Genomic DNA, 21,069 nt, shown 5'->3' with positions numbered 1-21,069 from the left:
CTCACATATTTATACATGGCTATCATATCTCCTCTCAGCCTTCTCTTCTTCAGGCTAAACATGCCCAGTTCCCTAAGCCGCTCCTCATAGGGCTTGTTCTCCAGACCCTTGATCATTTTAGTCGCCCTCCTCTGGACACATTCCAGCTTGTCAATATCTCTCTTGAATTGTGGTGCCCAGAATTGGACACAATATTCCAGATGTGGTCTAACCAAAGCAGAATAGAGGGGTAGCATTACTTCCTTAGATCTAGACACTATGCTCCTATTGATGCAGGCCAAAATCCCATTGGCTTTTTTTGCTGCCACATCACATTGTTGGCTCATGTTTAACTTGTTGTCCACGAGGACTCCAAGATCTTTCTCACACGTACTGCTCTCGAGCCAGGCGTCCCCCATTCTGTATCTTTGCATTTCATTTTTTCTGCCAAAGTGGAGTATCTTGCATTTGTCACTGTTGAACTTCATTTTGTTAGTTTTGGCCCATCTCTCTAATCTGTCAAGATCGTTTTGAATTCTGCTCCTGTCCTCTGGCCTAATGTGTTCCCCAACACATATTGTAGGACTGCAGTTCCCACAAGTCCTCCCATTGGGAATTTCTATCCAGCAAGTTCTGGATAGTCTCACATTCCATGGTCTAAGAGGTGCCAGTCAGGTCAATATGAATCGTAATGTAGAGTATCAAATTCCTCAAGTACCCCAGAAAATAATGGCAATGTCTTCCACAGTGACAGCCACATGGCAGTTCCTTGCTTTGTTTCATGCTCCAAGCAGAGACTCTACCCCCCCCCCCTTTCCCTTTCATTAACACATCTCAAAAGAGCCATAACATCACATGTACCATCACCATCCACATCTTTGATATTAAGGAATATCAAACCACCCTGAAATCAGCTCCCCTTGTCTTACTTATGAAGCTAAGCAGGATCAAGCCAGAGGGTAATCCAAAATTTCCAGGTAGAGCAAAGAGAGACTCCTGCCTACACCTTGGATTACACCCTGCCTACACCTTGGTTTTTTCCATGTTGACAATAACAAGCTTTGGTCCAATATCTGCCTCAGAAAAAAAAAGTTCTCACATTCTTAATTTTTTTCCCTTTGTTGGTCTCAGGATGCCATTTTGGCCAGGACAGAGGTTTTAGGAAAAGGTGGAATAATATGAAGGATCAAGGGGATTGGACCAGCAGTCTAAGATATTGTACTTATGCTGAAGCCTTCAGGAAGTTCTGGGAGAGGTAACCAATTAGAATAGCGATGAAAAAATTCTGCAACAGGTTGAATATTCCTTATCTAAAATTCTTGGAACTAGAAGTGTCTTGGATTTTGGGGTGGGGCGGGGAGAGATTCTTGAGTACATGTATTTCTAAATATATGGCTATCATGGGTGTAAGACCTAGGTAGAAACATGTAATTCATTAATGTTTCATATATGCCTTATACACACAGCCTGATGGTAATTTTATACACCAAATTTTAAATATTTTTTCCATGGGAAAAACTTTATGTACATTGAAAGGCAACACTGTATCATCCATTCATATGGACAATTTTGGATTTTGGAGTATTTGGGATTTTGGAATTCCAGATGAGGGATACCCAACCTGTAATTTATCACCTCTTATATCTCACATTTTGCTTGTGATGCATTAGTTTAATTTAGAAAGGTAACCATTATTTTTGACTACAACTCCCAGAATCATGTTGGCTGGGGGATTCTGGGGATCATAGGCTGAAAACGTAACCTTTCTGAGCTCTGCTTCACAGATGATGCCTTAGGGGGGCATTCTGTTGGTGGAATAATGCCACGACCCACAAACAAAATGTGGGAATCGGGCTACTTAAATCAAAGCTAACTGCCCGCAATCAATGAAAATGGTAAATAAATCAGTTTGCAGGACTTCGAAAATGAGAAAAACAGCAGGTGCCCCACACCACTGCATGCTAAATTATTTTTTCCTGTTAGCATTGATAGAGTAGCACTTGATTATAAAGAAACAATCAAACTTGTTTTATAGATACTATCTTGAAGCTGTGGTTGTTGCGGAGGTTGTGTGTTTCTTTAGAGGAATACACAATTATCCCAGGCTGAGCCCGGCACATTTACTGATAAGTGACAATAGGATGTTGTTATTTATTCCAGCCCAGCAGAAGGCCCCACAGTCAATCAATAGCCTGCAAGCGTACGGAGGTTGTAGGGCTTGTATCAAGATGTTTATCCGAAATCCATTGGCCGTGTTCCACTTTTGATTATGCTATCACAGCCTGCCCAAGACAGCATCAAAGGCCGCCTACCTTTCAAACGAGAAGTCACTTTTGTCAGGAGTAACAGCAGCAAATGCGCCCCCCTCTACCTAATATGCATATTTAACGGCACATCCAATTAACCACTTTGCTGACTGAGATTGCTTTATTATTCATTTTATTCCAACTTATGTTAATACTTTGGCAGGAGACATGAAAAATGACTGATACAGCAGAATGGAAATTTTTGAAAGGCAACATAAAATGTGGGTAACTTAAAAGTCACATTTGGAGAATGGCTGTAAGTTATGATCCTCATGCCAACTCTTCTTTCTCTCTCTCTCTCTCTTTCACTCATTTTATCTCTATCCCTTCTTCCCCCGCCCTTCATTCTACAGGGATGCATCTTAATCAGGAGACTGGGTTGGCACTCATAACATGAATTAATGAAATAATATAATGATGGTCAGACAGGAGTTACACAACCACCCCAAAGATACCATTATAGCAGAGGGGATGTTGGCTATAGTGGGCAAAATCAAAGAGTCAGTTCCATAGCACTGAATGTTTGCTATGAATGTAAATGCTGTAATCCGCTCGAAGTCCCCTAGGGAAGAAGTGTGGAATATAAATAAAGTGTATTATCATCATCATCATCATCATCATCATCATCATCATTATACTGACACAAAAACACTGTATGTCACAGCAAATGAGATCTATATGCTGGATTTCGTATCACAAAATCACAAGTCAAACACTTCCCAAGCGTCTAGGACTATGTGATGTATTTTTGAATGATACATGCTGATCCAAGTAAGGTGGCCTTTTGCAGTTGACTGATCATGTTTCTGTCAATTTTTATTGTTTCCAAATGCTGGCTGAGATCTTTTGGCATGGCACCCAGTGTGCTGATGACCACTGGGACCACCTGTACTGGTTTATGCCAAAGCCTTTGCAATTCAGTTTTGAGGTCCTGATAACGGCTGAGTTTTTCCTGTTGTTTTTCCTCAACATGACTGTCACCCGGTATGGCGACATCAATAATCCAAACTTTTTTCTTTTCTACAATCACAATGTCTGGTGTATTATGTTCCAGAACTTTGTCAATCTGGATTCAAAAGTCCCACAGTATTTTTGTGTGTTCATTTTCCACTACCTTTGCAGGTTTATGATCCCACCAATTTTTTACACAGGTGGTACTTGTGACATAAGTGGCATTGTTGTTGTTGTTGTTGTTGTTGTTGTTGTTGTTATTTAGCAGAGAATGGCATGATTGTGTGGCTACCAACAACTCCTGGCTTTAGTATCCATTTTTGATTGAGTCAACAAACATGCAGCAGAGCTAAATACACGGAGCCAAGTATTTTAGACATCCTCAAATCCAATGAGTTCCACCAACATCATGGGCATACAGGTAAGGACATGTGATAGGGCCTTTATTTATTTATTTATTTATTTCGGGTACTTTTACCCCGCCCTTCTCTACCCCCAAAGGAGGACTCAGGGCGGCTTACAGAAAAGGCACAATTCGATGCCTATACAAATTACACATAATATACAAAACCAGAGTTAAAAACAGTTATCACAGCAATCTCATCAGACAGGCTGATTTGCCCATTGTATGCTGCTTCACCTCCCTTTACAGCACAGAGCCTTTCACATGATGTATAGGCACTTTCGACCGGGCTCTGTGCCGAAAAGGAAGGTGAAGTAATATCTGCCACCACCACGACAATTTGAGAGCCTTCCCATCTTGCCTTTCCTTCAATGGGGGGAAGCTGGGCAGTGATGCTTCCCCCTATGGGATGAGGGGCAAGGTAAGGCTTCTCCAGGTGCTCGGCCAGGAGCCCATGAATTTGCCCTGATATGGGGTGAATCCATGGGCCTTTTTGATAAGGTTGTAGGTCACAGTCATCCAACTCAAGCCTGCAGGCTGAATCTGGCCCACCATGTTATTTTATGAGGCTCTCCAGATTCTGGGCTACAACTCCCACATTCCTCATCATTAGACATCATGACTAGAACTGATGGGATTTATGATACAGTAACATCTGGAATGCTGCAGTTTGTTCTGTTTAAATTTAAATACAAGGCTTGTGAATATGATATCTGATTTTAAAATGTCCTTTAACCTTTTCCCAACCTCAGGCCCACAAGTGCTGTCAAGCTATAATTCCCATTATCCCCAGTCTGCATGGCAGATAAAAGGTGTTGTGAGTTGCCATTTAATAACATCTGAAGACCCAAATTGGGTAAAAACTAAAGAGAACCAGAAAATATATAGGAAAAATATATAGCTGGCCCTTTGTGTCCATGGATTCAACAAAAGCAACCATAAGGCTCATGTGGCCCACAATGAAAATGGGGTTGATACCCTGCTCTAAATGGCTGTGTCAAATCCAAGGAACTTCTTTCTATAGTTGGCTGAGGGTTTATTTGGAAAGGTCACCTGCCCATCATCACACTCATTAGGCCTCACTTCAAAGAGGGTTCCTGGTAGACAGCAGCAATTACAAATAGGTTCGGAGTGAGCTGTGGTGTGACAAGAAGACTTGAACTGTCATCCTGCAGCATCCCAACTGTCAGGAGAAGAGATCTGAACTATCTGGGAAGCAGACCATGGTACTACCTTTCTATATTGGTGGGACAGTGTACTCCTGTGAGCAGGCACATAGCTGGGGGTGAAGGGTGGGGTTACCCAAATTTTTCAGGTTAAAAAAACTGGTTTGCTCATGAACTCTAACTAGTTGACCAATTCATGAGTAAATCAAGGGTTTTTTTAACCTGACAACTTCACAGGAAGGCCCCTCTCTGGCTATGGGCCTGTTTGTGAGGTATGAGACTATGCTGATTGTAGCAGTACAGGTCATAGGGTTAGACAGGATTTTGCAAAGGGTGCAGCCCAAATGTACCAAAATCACTACTAGGCAGCAATGGGGAAGGGGTTGAAGTTGGCACTAGAAGAGGATGTCTCAGAGATCACAGCTGTGGCACCATAGCTAACACTTGCTAGTGTGACACAGAAGAAGGTGCTGGTAAACAACTACCTTGAAAACCCTATGATGAGACAGCCCAAAATGAATCCAGAGAAAATGATAGAGGATTGAACTTCCAGGTTGGAAGACACTCAAGCCCCTTCCATACAGCTGCTTTGAACTGGGTTGTATGGCAGTGTGGACTCAGATAACCCAGTTCAAAGCAGATATTGTGGATTATCTGGCTTGAAATTCTGGGTTATATGGCTGTTTGGAAGCGCCCTCGATGGGCTACTGGGGAGGAGCAGAAAAAATGAGCAAGTACTACTGTTGTTAATGCTGTAACTGGACTCAAACTTGAAGGGACATCCAGTGTTAATATATTTAGAGGTGAAAGGAAATTGAAAGCTGCACCACAAATATTTTAGGGATTATGTAAAGCATAAATCCAGGGATGCTAGAGATAGTAAAACAAGAAATGAAATGTATACATTTTGCAATACTTGTCATGAGCAAGCTAAAGTAGAGAGGGGAATAAGATATTTTTAGTCAGGTGATGCTTTACTTAGGAGCTGGAAAGCTAAAAAGAAATAGGATAAAATTAATAGTGATGACGGATATAGAAAAAGTAGTCAAGGGGATAAACCTGATTGGGTAGTATCAATAAGATGTCAGAGAAAACTCATAAATACTTTCAAAACCAAAGTTTATGCTCCAACCACAGAGGTAGAAGAGAAAGAAATTGAAAGATTATGTGCTGTGGGAAATTGATCACAACTGAAAATGGGACAGGCTGGTAATAAAAGGCAACTGAATAGCAAAAGTAGGAAACAAGAGCAGAATGAAAAAAATGTAGGGAAATTAGGCTTAGGATCAAGAAAGGAAGCAAGAGCGTGACTGATCAAATTATGTGAAGCCAATAGTTTGTTCATCGCAAACATATTATTCAGATAGCCAGAGGGGAGACTATGTACATACATACATACGTATGTGTATATATATATAGATAGATAGATAGATAGAGTTACCTAACTGGAAGCAGGACATGAAGAAGCTCATTTCTCTTTGCAAAAACAAGGCCAGGAGCAGATTGTCACATAAACAATGAATTGGTAACATCAAACATTAAAGTTGCATAAGATTACCAAATCAACCATTATGCCAAAATACAATCTGAAGAACATCCATTTAGAATGTAAAGATTATGTAAACATAGTTTTTCACTATTGAACATGATTGATGGGAATGAGAAAAACTCTCGACTGAAGCCAGAAACATTGTGAGAGAAAAATGCAAAATGATACTATCTGAAGTTTAAAAAAAGAAAAGAAAAAAGAATGGCCTTCGTGGATGCAGGAGAAACTCCAAGCACTTAAACACAGATGAAAAGCAAACATAAAAGGAGATAACTGTAGGGTTAGACACCTGAACAAAACTGTTTACAGGGACAAGGAGAACACCTATATAATAATCAACATGGCTGTTTCCCTTTTCTGCTGTTAATTGATAGTTTATCTAACTGATGGTTTAACATACTGAGATCCTTACTTCTTTCTCAGAAAATTTATGGTCTAATCAGGTGCTACCCATTCTGTGTTTATATGTCTGATTTCCTTCCTGCTAAATGTAGCATCTGACACTAATCCCCAGTGAAATTCATTTTGTTAATTTTGACCCACTTCTTCAGTCTGTCAAGGTCACCTAAAATACTGATTCTGTCTCTAAATGCACTACCATCTCTGTTTGAGATTGGTCATATCAGAGGTGATGGTGGTTTGGACCCATGGATGCATATAAATGAGACCTACTGAAGTGAATGGGGCTTTTGTTAGGTCATATTTGATTTGAAGGCTCGCTGATTTCATTTGCTTTATTCTATGTATCATCACGGGTGCATCTACACTGTAGAATTAATATAGTTTCACACCATTTTAACTGTCATTGCTCAATCTTATGGAATCCTAGGATTAGTTGTTTGGTTTGGCAGAAAAGGCTAAAGCTTTGCAAAGTTACAACTCTCAGGATTTCATAACATTGAGCAAAAGCAATTAGAGTGGTACCAAACTGCATTCAATCTACTGTGGAGATGCAACATAAATATGGACCCAATCATTGTTTGATGGTGATTTCTATTACAACGGTATGAACCAAATCTTAAAGAGATGATTCAATATGCAGATCCAGTCTTGGGATATACATTTTGATACAGAGGCCACCAGCAAACACTCACTCCACTGAAGTAAGAACTGCCATCCCAGGAGTTCCTCTGGAATCATAACATTCTAGAGCTGGAGACACCCCAAAGGCCATCAAGTCCAATTTACTCTGCCCCATGCAGGGATGCCCAATCAAAGCACTCCCAAGAAATGACTATCCAGCCACTGGTTAGAAGCCACCAAAGAAAGTACAACACAAGGCACACTTGGACTAGCTAAACATAACCCAGTTGAGGTGGGTAAAATATAAGAGAGGCAGGGGAGAATACAGGCTTGCCTCAATTCCACAGCTGAACTTAAAAAAAAACATACAACAAACTACTGCACTACTTCTACCTATATCACATGTGAGCCATTCATGCAGCAAAAAATGGCAAGTTGGATAGCTCACGGATGGAAATGGGGAGAAGTGAAATCACAGAGAGAGAGAAAAACAATTAGAAGTTATCTTAAAATATCTAGTGCAACAAAAAGGTTTATCTCTGAGAATGCCTTTTCATCATTCCATGTAACAAAGTCATACAAAATAATGTTTTTACAGCAGTAGACAATTCACACAGAGAGAGTGACGTACATACATACAGTAATGCTCACGTGCACCATGACACCTTTTTGGATATCATTTTGCTTCCATAGTGACTGCGCATTTTGTTGCAGTACAGTTGTCCTTCTTTATTCATGAATTCTGTATCCACAGTTTCAGCCACCCACAGCTTGAAAATATGTTGTTAAACTTCTAAAATCAAGTCTTATCCAAGGGACACCATTTTACTATGTCTCTGTATATAATGGCACTTGAGTATTCATTGATTTTGGTATCCATGGGAAGTCCTGAAACCAAACCTCAATAGGTACCATGTATCAAACTCCCATCCACAAAGCTTCTGGAGAGTTCAGTCAGATCTTATTTATTTATTTATTTATTTATTTACTTCACTTGTATACTGCTTTTCCCACGTCTGTTTTCAAAGGCAACTCTACGTAGAGCGCATTGCAGTAGTCTATACAGGATGTAACCAGAGCATGGATCTTGATGGTGCCAAGGTCAACTGATCCACCCCAAAATGAAATAGCTTTAATTATTTATTTCTGCATGGCAGAAGGGGTGGTTAGGCGAGGATTCTGGGAGACCAATTTCTGAATAGTGAGGGTTATAAGAGCATCTTTGACCAAACAAGAGGGCATCTTTTCACATACTGTGATGTTCTGCACTCTGAGGACAATCAGTTTAGTATCAGAGCCAAATGTACTTGACTAAGTGAAGAATTAAAACAACTTTTGAGTGAACTTTACAATATACAATACTTCTGTCTCTCAAGCTTCAAGGGTTCTGGGAATATGTGTCTCTTCAGAGGTTGCTGGATCACAGCTCTCTGCGGAGTGTGACATGGTAGTTGTTAGAGTGGCCCAGCATTTCTGTGTTCTCAAATAACATGTTGTGTCCAGGTTGGTTCATCAGGTGCTCTGCTATGGCTGACTTCTCTGGTTGAATTAATCTGCAGAGAAGCCATTGAAGTCCACAAGCATGTGGACAATTTCAACAGAAAGGAGGAAACTATGATAATGAATAAAATCTGGCTACCAGTTTTTAAAAAACTCTAAAATTAAGAGAGTAAATAAAGAGCAACACTCAAAAAACAAGAGTCAACCAAGGCCAGCTAATACTTCCCAACAAAGGATCCCCCAGGAAGCAACCAGCCAGGCTTTGATGCTACAAGGCTAGTAAATGTTAATCAAGATGGTCAATTGCAACATTTGCCTCAAACAGACAAGAGTTCTTTCTTCCACCCTGGACATTCCACGTATATATAAACGTTACTTGCCTAGTTTCCAATATGCCTAACAACCTCTGAGATTGCCTGCTATAAATGTGGGTGAAACATCAGGAGAAAATGCTTCTGGAACATGGCCATACAGCCCAGAAAACTCACAGCAAAGCAGAATTATAAGTGATTGAGGGATAGGGGGTTTCTACTCAACATCAGTAATTATAGCAAGCTCAGATCTTGGGGAAGCTACATATTTTGGACTACATTTCCAAGGATCTTTAGCTGATATGATGTGTTCCTCATATTGGATAGAGAGTGAGTATAGTGTAGTGGTTTAAGTGTTAGGCCAGGACACTGGGAGACCATGGTTTGAATCCCTGCTTATCCATAGAAATCTACTGAGTGGCTTTGAGCAAGTCACAGTATCTCATCCTCAGAGGAAGGCAAGGGTAAATCTCCTCAGAATAATTATGCCAAGAAAACCCACTGATAAGGTTGCCATAAACCAGAACTTACTTGAAAGCACAGAAAAAAATATATTCTGTCTTGGGGGATTATGGGTAGGAATTATAGCCATTAAAAGTATTTCCCCAAGCTCTGAAGGGAGTTTAGGTATATGTGTTGCTTTAGCTGTTACCCAAATCCAACCAAACTTCCACTGTCTAGCAAGCAGAAGGATCTACAAAGAGACTACTAAGCAGCCAAAGCAAGTAAGTCTCTCTCAAATCATGCCTCTAGCAGCAGCACTGACATATTCCACGTGTCTACAAGCAGACAGCAAGCAATTTGCTGCATCGGAGCTTATAAAAGAAAATGGGGAGAATGCTGGCCATGGCCAGCCCACACACAAATATCCACAACAAGGGTGGTAAAACACTTCCGAAATTACATAGAACATTGCTCTCCTCTCTGCACCTATTCAGAATTTGCCTGAAACAACAAAAGTTGTCTTCAAGATCCCTACTGAGAAAGCTGAAAAGAAGCCAGCATCCTTGTGGTAAAGAACTGCATGTGGCTGAAGTGAAATCAGATTGCTCTGGAGTGAGGGAGGACGGGTCGACAGAACCGAAAGAGTAACCATCCAGAGCGAAATCCCCTTATTTACTGCTGAATGGACTCATTCGACTGCTTCAAAGCAGCCCAGGAAGGTCCTCACTTCATGTTGTGAAAAAGTATTTGATGCCTGAAAGTAATTTGAGACCAAGCCGAACATAGGCAAGGAAAGGAAGGGAGGGCAACATCTGGATACAGGTGTGTTTCTGCTGCACACTACCAAAAAAGAGCACGCTGGGAAAATGAGCTTGAAAAAAGAGTCCCAGATCCCTCTTCGACCACTAAAGACAGCAACACTCAAGGAATGTGTCAGCTGTAGCCTTGCTCTTTTCCCTCCCTTCCCCATGCTCTTGCATAGTTTTAATGTATGTAAACGACTGGAAAATGACTGCATAGTTTTAATATATGTAAATGACTGAAAAACCCCCCACAAAGAAACAAAGAAATGCTCAGTGCCTGAGAACTGAGCTCTGCAGGCTTTCCTGGACTCCATCTCTCTCGCTCCCATTCCCTCCAATCTGCCCCTTTGGATTTTATTCCAGGAAGCTCTTAATGAATGTTTTACTCTTTCTCCTTCCAAATGTGCAATAACTGAAGCAACTACAAGGTTGTTATCCCTTCATTTCCTCCATGTAGGCATAAGTGATAAAGAACATGCAGAACTGCTGAAAAAGAGTGAAGTAGGGAAAGAAAAGGATGTTGGTTTGGTTTCCTCTCCCTGCTCTCTTTCCCTTCTCAGTCATGAGGTCAAATCACTTACCCACCTTTCCAGTGATTGATATCTGTCTGTCTGTCTGTCTGTCTGTCTGTCTGTCTGTCTGTCTATCTATCTATCTATCTATCTATCTATCTATCTATCTATCTATCACCCATCTGTAAACAATGGAAGCAAAACAAGAGACCCTTTCTCATTGTCCCACAGTCAGTGAATGCTGAAAGCACACCATACAGTGAAAATATAACTTTCGCCTTCTGGAGGTTCTATTTGCTATTACCAGTGGGTTTTTAACATACTTTGATGTCTTATCCTACATGTTAACCCAGATCAGTGATTCTCAACCTTCCTAATGCCATGACCCCTTAATACAATTTCTCATGGTGTGGTGACCCCCAGCCATAAAATTATTTTTGTTTCTACTTCATAACTGTCATTTTGCTACTGTTATGAATCATCATGTCAATATCGGATAAGCAGTATGTATTTTCATTCACTGGACCAAATTTGGCACAAATACCCCATACTCCCAAATTTGAATGCTGGTGGGATTGATTTTGTCATTTGGGAGTTGTAGTTGCTGGGATTTATAGTCAATCTACAATCAAAGAGCATTCTGAACTCCACCAATGATGGGATTGAACCAAACTTGACACACATAACTCCCATGACTAACAGAAAACACTTGAGTTTTGGAGTTGTAGTTCACCTAATTCAGAGAGCACTGTGGACTCAAATGATGATGGATCTAGACCAAACTTGGCACGAATACTCAATACACCTAAATGTGAACATAGATGGATTTGTGGGAAAATAGACCTTGATACTGGGAGTTGTAGTTGCTGGGATTTATAGTAAACTTACAATCAAAGAGCATTCTGAACCCCACCAACAATAGAATTGGGCCAAACTTCCCACACAGAACCCCCATGACCCTCAGAAAATACTGTGTTTTCTGAGGGTCTTTGGCAACCCCTCTGACACTCCTTTTGCAACCGATCCCCAGGTTGAGGAACACTGACCCATATCTAAACCACAATGAACTCTAGGATTTTTCCAGGTTTAAAAGCACTTAGGATTGCTGTCCCAAACAGAAAAAGAGAGAGACAAAGAGAAGGAAGAGGAAATGTCTTAAGGTACCCATAAAAACCTCTCTCTCCCAACTGGGTCACCTATATAAAATGGTTTGCTCAAAAAAGAGCCCTTCACTTCCTGGCAAAGCTTTTGTGAATGACACCACCGAATAGTGGAAATGGAAATGCAGCATAACAAGCTGGGGAAATGAAGAAGGATGAAGCTGTAAGGACCAATCTAAAGCTCTCCAACAAAGGTTTAAATCCTTAAAGCACCAGCACACGATTCCTTCGCTGGAATTGCCACTCTCTGCCAGCTGATTCTACCAAACCAGCTCGGGAAATTGAAAACACATCCAAAGAGATGCAGATGGACGGATCAAAGTGTTTGCATTTCTGCTTGCTTTCACTCTCCCACACACAGAGAGACAGACACACTCCTCTTACAAAGTAATTCCTCACTCCGAAAAATCTGGCCGCAGATACACATAGATGGTGAAATCAACACAGAAACAAAAGACAGAAACACGGGTGAAATGCTGTCTCTTCTTGTCATGTTGGAAGGAGAGCGGCAACCATGAGCACCTCAAAAGATCATTTCAATGCAGTATTTGTGTGTGTGTGTGTGTGTTTCTTAGCTGGTGTCCTAAAAAATCATCAATCTTTCCCTACAAAACTGCTACTAAATTTGCACCATCAAGGGAGCTCATTCAGACACCTTTTCTCCTCCCAACAAAGGATTCCCCCAGGCAGTAAGAAGCCAGATCTTGAAACTGCTGGGCCATTAAATGCCAATCAAGGTGGCCAATTGAAACATTCACACCTACCTGAAACAGACAATAGTTCTTTCTCCCACCCTGGACATTATTCCAGAGAGATATAAACCCCATTTTCCTAGTTTCCCACAGACCTCACAACCTTTGAGGATGCCTGACATAGATGTGGGCAAAACGTCAGGAGGGAATGCTTCTGGAACATCGCCATACAGCCCGGAAAACTCACAACAACCCACTTTCTCTTCTGCTGCCCTCCAAGCTGAGCCCAGCACACCACAAGTTAAGTCCATTCTAGTCGTCTATTGACAATTAGGGGGTTTGCTTCCTGGTTTGGGGCCTTTCATCTCATTAGAGGCCCTTCGCTTTAGCTCATCGATCTCAGCCAGAGATAATTAATTGGAAGGCGTGTAATTATCCAAAGAGTCTTCATCAACAACAGCGGTCAGACTCACTTCCCCTCTTTATCCACAACCTTCCCTGGTTTGGCTGGATGGAAAAAAGGGAAGATGGATACCAGCAGCAGATTCCTTGTTCACATATTATATCTGTGGCATAAGAGGAAACAATGGCAATTTTTTGTGTAAAATTGCATTAATCCTTTACTTATACATACATATATTGTACATGTATGTGTTATTATTATGCCAACAATGTGTGTGCATCTCTATGCACCTGCACACTGTCTTTTACACAATGGAGAGACGTACGATCTTGCACACGGGGCAAACCAAAGGGGTGTCTGATATATCCCCCTTTGCCTCGCCCTCTAGCGTGACACAAAGGCATCGGCGCAAAGAGTAAAGATGCTCAGCCAGCCTCCAGGTGAGATCTTCGTGGCCAGAGGAAATGTTTCCTGCTTTGGCAAAGGAGCCTTGCTGGCCAGCGAACCCACATCACAATGCAAAAGAGGTGCCTGTTGGCACCACCGAGAAAGCAGGCAAGAACAATACTCACTACATTACTACCTCTTGAAGATACAAAACACACATGCACACATTTATGTTTGGGTTTGGCACAGGCATCAGAGCACCTAGAAGCCTCCGCTACACTGAAAGAAAGCCTTCCAGAAAGCATGCAAAGGGGGAGTGCCTGGATCTGAAACAGCATGAAGCATTGTCCCTTTATATTCAGGCTGCCGTCAAGCCTTTTTGTTCTCTGCTGATCCCCAGGATTACAATCTTGGAAAAGGGGGAGCGGGCTTTGTTGGAGGATGGAGCAAAAAGGAGTGCCCATTCCTAGACATTGAGATGATTTCCCAATTGGTGCTCTCACACACAAAAGCACACATTTCCAAACAGGACAAGGGAATTTCCTCCCCTGATAAGAACCTTCATTGAGTTGCTGTGAGCTTTCAGGGATTTATGGCCATCATGTTCCAGAAACATTTTCTCTTAATGTTTTTGCCCACATCTATAGCAGGCATCCTCTGAGGTTGTGAGGTCCTCACAACCTCTGAGGATGGCTGCCACAGATGTGGGCAAAACATCAGGAGATAATTCTTCTGGAACACAGTCATACAGCCTGGAAAACTCACAGCAGCCCAGTGATTCTGGCCATAAAAGCCTTTGACAACATAGAACCTTCACTGCTAATCTAATCCTTTGCTTGCCACACTCCTTGTGGAACTCAGCTCTGGTGCAAATACAGGGTGGTCATTAGGGAAGGTTTGATTCTGACAACCCTGGGGAGCTGTCAAGGCTCCAACTGTTAAAGGACCCTTCTGTGTAGGGATGGATACAGCTTTGCCTTCCCTGCGCCCCCTTCAGATAGAGGCTTTTCTCACTCAAGTGTGGTCACACTCTCAGGTTCTCTATGACTGGAGATACCCACCACACCCCCTCTGCCAGCTCCTTCCCTTGCCTTCCCTGGAGTCACACCACAGTGCTCTTTGGAGGGGAAAACTTTGCCCAGAAGCCATCTCTTCAGCCTGTGCCCACCCTTCACCTTGGCCCAGGCTGAAGAGATGAAGGGAGAGAGAGACATCAAGCAGAAGAAGGGGTGTTTGATCCCAGGAAACGTTATCAGGAGGAGGGAGCAAATTTGTTTTCTGCTGCCCTGGAGACTAGAACGCAGAAAAATGGAAACTACAGGAAAGGAGATTCCACCTGAAAATGAGGAAGAACTTCCTAACTGTCAGAGCTGTTTAACAGTGGAACTCTCTGCCCCAGAGTGTGGTGGAGGCTCCTTCTTTGGAGACTTTTAAACAGAGGCTGGATGGTCATCTGTCAGGGGTGCTTTGAATGCAATTTTCCTGCTTCTTGACAGGGGGTTGGACTGGAGGGCCCATGAGGTCTCTTCCAATTTTATGATGTCCTATTTCTATGAGACAGAGGGGCAAAGTGGGTCCAAACAACCCCTTCCCTGGTGTAAAACAAACAGGCTGTGGGCCCAGCCCCTTGACTGCTGAGGGGGCGTGTCTTCATTTCCCTTGCCTTGGGTGGATGGGTTAGAGGGGCAGCCTTGCACCTTCTTAGGGCCTTAAAACTGCCAACAGATGAGGTCTCCCCATCCCAACAACTCTCCCTGCTTTCCATTTGCTTTCAGCCATTCACCATCCTTGCAAACTGTGCACAAAGCTTGGCCTGATGTGGGTTGTGAGTTTTCTGGGCTGTATGGCCATGTTCCAGAAGCATTCTCTCCTGACATTTTGCCTGCATGTATGGCAGGCATCTTCAGAGGTTGTGTTGGAAACTAAGAAAGTGAGGACTATATATCTGTGGAATAATGTCCAGTGTGGGAGAAAGAACTCTTGTCTGCTTGAGGTAGGTGTGAGTGTTTCAATTGGTCACCTTGATGAGCATTCAATGGCCTAGCAGTTTCAAGGTCTGGCTTCTTACTGCCTTTGTTGGGGGCCAATTGAAACATTCACAACTACCACAAGCAGACAAAGAGTTCTTTCTCCCACCTTGAACATTCTCCAGTTATATAAACCCAATTTTCCTAATTTCCAACAGACCTCACAACCTCTGAGGATGCCTGCCATAGATGCAGGCGAAATGTCAGGAGAGAATGCTTCTGGAACATGGCCTGACAGCTCGGAAAACTCACAACAACCCAGTGATTCTGTCCATAAAAGCCTTCCACAACACATAGGACCTTCACTGCTAATCTAATCCTTTGCTTGGTACATTCCTGGTGAAACTCCGCTCTGGTGAAAACGTGGGAATGCTTGCTCTGGTTCTCAGCGTCCCTTTGGCTCCTTTCCTTGATCTGAATGGCACTGGGATGGCGAGTCAACAGGGGAAGGGGCTTCTTTCCCTAAAGCACAGACCTAAAAGGGAGCCAAGCTAAAAAAAGACAGGTATATCTAGCAGAGCACCCATCCCGCATGGTCCCTTTTCAGACTAGAGAATAAAATCCACCCAAAATCCGTTTTCTGCCTCTTGCAGAATTCTGGGGTTTGTAGTTGAGGGAGGAACCTTTAACAGCCTCACTCAAGTACAAAACCCCAGAATTCTGCAGGGGGCAGAAACTGGATTTTGAGTGGATCCATTCTCTAGGGTGATGAAGTGGGAATTGGTCGCCCCATCTCCACGTGCGAAGAATAGCGTTGGGTGCCGGGCAACCAGATCACTCCCCTCTCTTTGTGTGTGAGTGAGGGAGCAGGGGAGGGGTCCCTTTGGCCAAAGCCTTGCAGCACACAGAAGGGAGACAGGGGTATGGATTGAGACCCCCCCCCCCCCCCAATCCTTCTCTCTCACACAGACACCCCGCCCCTCTCGTCCGAAGCACCCACCGTGTCCTCCTCGCAAGGAAGCCGGGGACCTGTAGATGGCGATGGGCGCGGAGGGGTGCTTCCCTCGCCCGTCTCCTCCTCCTCCTCCGCCGCCGCCGCCGTGGAAGTGGTGGAGGTGAGGCCCCCCGAGGCTGGAGGCGCCCCAGGCCGCCCCCAAAAGGCCGCTGAGAGTCAAGGGCAGGAGGCTGAGGAGGGCGAGCGGGCGGGCGCGGGACGGGGCGGGCTCCGAGGGCGAGGAGAGCTCCCCCATCCGCGGGGGCATGGCGGGGCGCCGGGACAGGCTTCGGGGCAGGACGGGGGCAGGAGGAGGAGGAGGAAGAGGAGGAAGAGGAGCAGGAGGCCTTCCAGAGGGGCTTCACCGCCTCCGACGGGGCCCCCAAGCGCGCCGATGCCTTCCCTCGTCGCCTCCCCAAAGGCACCGCAAGCCAAGCCCGCGCATAGTCCGGCGAAGACTCTCCTCCTTCCTAAACGGCGCTCTTCTCCATCCCAATCCAGCCCAGCGGCGATCCTGGCGGCGAACGATACATCCCAAGGAAGGAGGAGAAGCAGGTGAAGAAGGAGAAGCCCCAACCCAAGACGCGCGGCAGCCCCGGCGGGCGGGAAGGGGAGGGATCCATCCAGCGGAGCCTCCGGGTCGCCTTGTCCCCCCGAAAGAAAAGGAAAGAGCAGGAGGAGGAGGAGAAGGACGGGAGGAGAAGCCCTTCAGAGCTGGTGCCGGAGCGAGGAAGAGGAGGAAGAGGAGGAGGAAGGCGCGGGAGACCGAGACCAAGAGGAGGAGGAGGAGGAAGAAGAGGAAGGCGTCGTCGGGCGAGCAGCTGCGCAGGGAGACTCCATGGCACGCGTCTGAGCCCAGCCGAGGCAGAGGCAGCCCAGGCGGAGGGGGCGGGAGAGAGCCAGCGCCGAGCCAGCCATGCTGGAGTGGCTGCCGGGCGGCAACGGAGGTGGAGGAGGAGGAGGAAGAGGAGGAAGAGGAGGAGGAGAATCAGGCAAGGAGGGAGGGAAGCGGGAGAGAGAGAGGGAGAGAGAGAGAGGGAGCGCGGTGCCAATCCGCAGTCTCCCTCCGGCGCAAGCAAGCAGGCAAGCGCCCCCGACCACCCAGGGGGACTTGGCAGCAACGGGATGGATGGGAGCAGCCCAGGAAGGTCGCTTAGAATCATAGAATCCCAGAGTTGGAAGAGACCTCGTGGGCCATCCAGTCCAACCCCAAGCTGCCAAGAAGCAGGGACATCATATTCTGGCAGAATCCTTGAGTTGGAAGAGACCTCGTGGGCCATCCAGTCCAACCCCATGCTGCCTAGAAGCAGGGACAATGCCCAGGCTGGGGACTCTTGAGAGAACTCTTTCCTCCCAACTCAGTAACAAAGGCAGAGCAACTGGTAGAGTCATTGAACTGGAAGAGACCTCGTGGGCCATCTAGTCCAACCCCATTCTGCAATGAAACAAGGACATCACATTCTGGTGGAATCCTTGAGTTGGAAGAGACCTCATGGGCCATCCAGCCCAACCCCATGCTGCCAAGAAACAGGGACATCACATTCTGGTAGAATCCTTGAGCTGGAAGAGACCTCATGGGCCATCCAGTCCAACCCCATTCTGCCAAGAAGCAAAGACATCGCATTCTGGTAGAATCCCTGAGTTGGAAAAGACCTTGTGGACCATCCAGACTAACCCCATTCTGCCAAGGAGCAGGGAAATCACCTTCAAAGCACCATTCTGGGCTTGCCAATGCCCAGGCTGGGGACTCTTGAGAGGACTCCTTCCTCCCAACTCAAAGACAAAGCAACTGGTAGAATCACTGAGTTGGAAGAGACCTCATGGACCATCAGTCCAACCCCAGGCTGCCAAGAAGCAGGGACAATGCCCAGGCTGGGGACTCTTGAGAGCACTCCTTCCACCCAGCTCAATAACAAAGACAGAGCAACTGGTTGAGTCATGGAATTGGAAGAGACCTGTGGGCTATCCAGTCCAACCCCATTCTGCCAAGAAGCAGGGAAATCACATTCTGGTAGAATTTGAGTGTTGGAAGAGACCTCGTGGGCTATCCAGACCAACCCCATTCTGCCAAGAAACAGGGACATCACATTCTGGTAGAATCCTTGAGTTGGAAGAGACCTCGTGGACCAACCCCATTCTGACAAGAAGCAGGGATATTGCCTTCAAAGCACCAGCCTGGGCTTGCCAATGCCCAGGTTGGGGACTCTTGAGAGGACTCCTTCCTCCCAACTCAAAGACAAAGCAACTGGTAGAATCACTGAGTTGGAAGAGATCTCGTGGATCATCCAGACCAACCCCATTTTGCCAAGAAGCGGGGAAATCGCCTTCAATACACCAGCCTGGGCTTGCCAATGCCCAGGCTGGGGAGCCTGAGATGACTCCTTCCACCCAGCTCAAAAACAAAGGCAGAGCAACTGGTAAAGCTATTGAGTTGGAAGAGATTTTGTGGGCCATCCAGTCCAACCCCATTCTGCCAAAAAGCAGGGAAATCACATTCTGGTAGAATCCCAGAGTTGGAAGTGACCTTGTGGACCATCCAGTCCAACCCCATTCAGCCAAGAAGCAGGAAAATCACACTCAAAGCACCCACAACAGATGGCCATCCAGCCTCTGTTTAAAAGCCTCCAAAGAAGGAGCCTCCACCATACTCTGAGGCAGAGAGTTCCACTGCTGAACAGCGCTCACAGTAAGGAAGCAATTGTTCCACATCCTAGTCTCCAGGGCAGCAGAAAACAAGCTTGATTGGGGATTGGAGTTTTACATGCTTCCTCATTGCTCCCTGTCCTAGTCTTCAGGAAAGCAGAAAACAAGCCCGCTCCCTCCTCCCTCTGACTTCCTCTCACATATTATACATGGCTTTTATCGTGTTTCCTCTTAGCCTTCCCTTCTGCAGGCTAAACATACCCAGCTCTTTAAGTCGCTCCTCATAGGGCTAGTTCTCCAGATCCATGATCATTTGAGTCGCCCTCCTCTGGACACATTCCAGCATATCAACATCTCCCTTCAGTTGTGGTGCTCAGAATTAAACACAGTGTTCCAGGTGTGGTCTGACCGAGACAGAATAGAGGGGTAGCATAACTTCCCTGGATCTAGACACTAGACTAGTATTTATACAGGCCAAGTGGCTGAGGGGGGAAAACAAAAAGGCCTGAAGATGTTAGGAATGGTGGGAGTTGAAGTCTAAAACACTTGGAGGGAGGGCCCAAGTTGGCCCATGCCTGGTGTACACAACATCAAAGCCAAGATTGGGCAACTGGGATTTAATTCTTCAAAACGGTGATTTGTGACAGGAAAATATCTCTACAACCTATTTTGAATAATAGAAACATCAAGTTGGAAGAAACTACCAGGGCCACCCAGTCCAAGCCCATTCTGTCATGCAGGAACACCCAGTTCAAGCACTCCTGACACCCAGCTTCTGTTTACAAAATGGCAAAGAAGGAGACTCCATTCCACTCCCAGGCTGCTCATTTCACTGTCAAACAGCTCTTATCATCACCAGGTTCTTACTAATATTCAATGGAATAGCTTTTCCTGAAGTTTGAATCTATTTCATGGCATGTCTGTACTGGCCCAAAACCTCATACTCACTACAAATGGCAGTCTTCATCATGCACAGTGCTTTGTGGCGACGATTGCAGGCTTTTCTGCTATACTCCATTTTGCCCCCATTTTGGGATAGTCAACATAGTGCTGTGATTCCCAACCATTTTTTTTTTACCAGGGACCACTTAACCAGGGACCACTCTCCAACATTAGTACCAAAAGGGTTATGGATCAGGTTTTGGTCAACTTTAGATTCAGTTTGGTTATTTTGGGTGCTGATCCAGAAAATTGCATTGGATAGACCACATCAGCTCTACAGAACACATGCCAGTATTAAACCATATTTAATAAGCCTTGCCAGTATAAGAGGGTTTTGTGAGACCAATCATCCTCGTTGCAAGTGTGTAGCAACAGTGAGGCCACAGACCATATTTTAGTTCTTGCAGACCACTGGTGGTCCATGGATCATCGATTGGGAACCACTGACAGAATGAGATTGGGTTTGATGTTGCCCGATTCATTGCCCAGGTGGACAGTGCTGCCCTCACTCTTTCTCTGTGCCTATCAACACAGGGAAAAGGAATGGGTTGTGCTCATGTTGCTGCCACTGCTCCTAGCAAGCCCTAGAGCTCTGTCCACTCCTGACTTTTGTGTTCACATCTCCTTCTGTCATCTGTGCAGCCAGCCAAAAAGAGGGGGGATTGTACGTACGTAATATAGGCACTCCATGTTGATATCAGCAGAGATGCCCAGGATGGTCAGGACATTGGACAGAACTCAGCCAGCAAGGAATGGAGCAGATGTGGTCTCAGGCCATCTGGACAATGATGACCTTGGCTTCAGCCTGATCTGAGGGCAGATTTACACTTGGCTGATCAAGTGTAAATGTGCCCTTAGTCTCTGGAAAAACAATAAAGAAGATAGCTCTATCTTCTATATGACATCCTTTAAGCATGGCTATCATGTTAGCTTT

At 44.9% G+C, this 21,069-nt stretch overlaps 1 protein-coding gene across 43 annotated transcripts in view; it reads right to left on the bottom strand.

The window, feature by feature from the left end:
- The window catches only part of NRXN1 (neurexin 1), a 1,138,555-nt gene that overhangs the window by 389,287 nt on the left and 728,199 nt on the right, over positions 1–21,069 (bottom strand). For 3 of the 43 annotated variants that reach the window (XM_067463101.1, XM_067463112.1, XM_067463117.1), the window contains exon 1: positions 16,557–17,484. The exons of 39 other annotated variants lie outside the window; for them this stretch is intronic. In XM_067463101.1, the coding sequence (XP_067319202.1) occupies positions 16,557–16,818 (262 nt within the window). In that variant the 5' untranslated portion in view covers positions 16,819–17,484. Of the gene's footprint in view, positions 1–16,556; positions 17,485–21,069 lie in introns of those variants that run through there. One more of the 43 variants, XM_067463105.1, reaches the window with a different exon arrangement.

The sequence above is a fragment of the Anolis sagrei genome, chromosome 1 (assembly GCF_037176765.1).
Source record: "Anolis sagrei isolate rAnoSag1 chromosome 1, rAnoSag1.mat, whole genome shotgun sequence".
In the NCBI taxonomy this organism is placed as follows: Eukaryota; Metazoa; Chordata; class Lepidosauria; order Squamata; family Dactyloidae; genus Anolis; species Anolis sagrei.
This window is presented reverse-complemented; position numbering and strand designations above follow the sequence as displayed.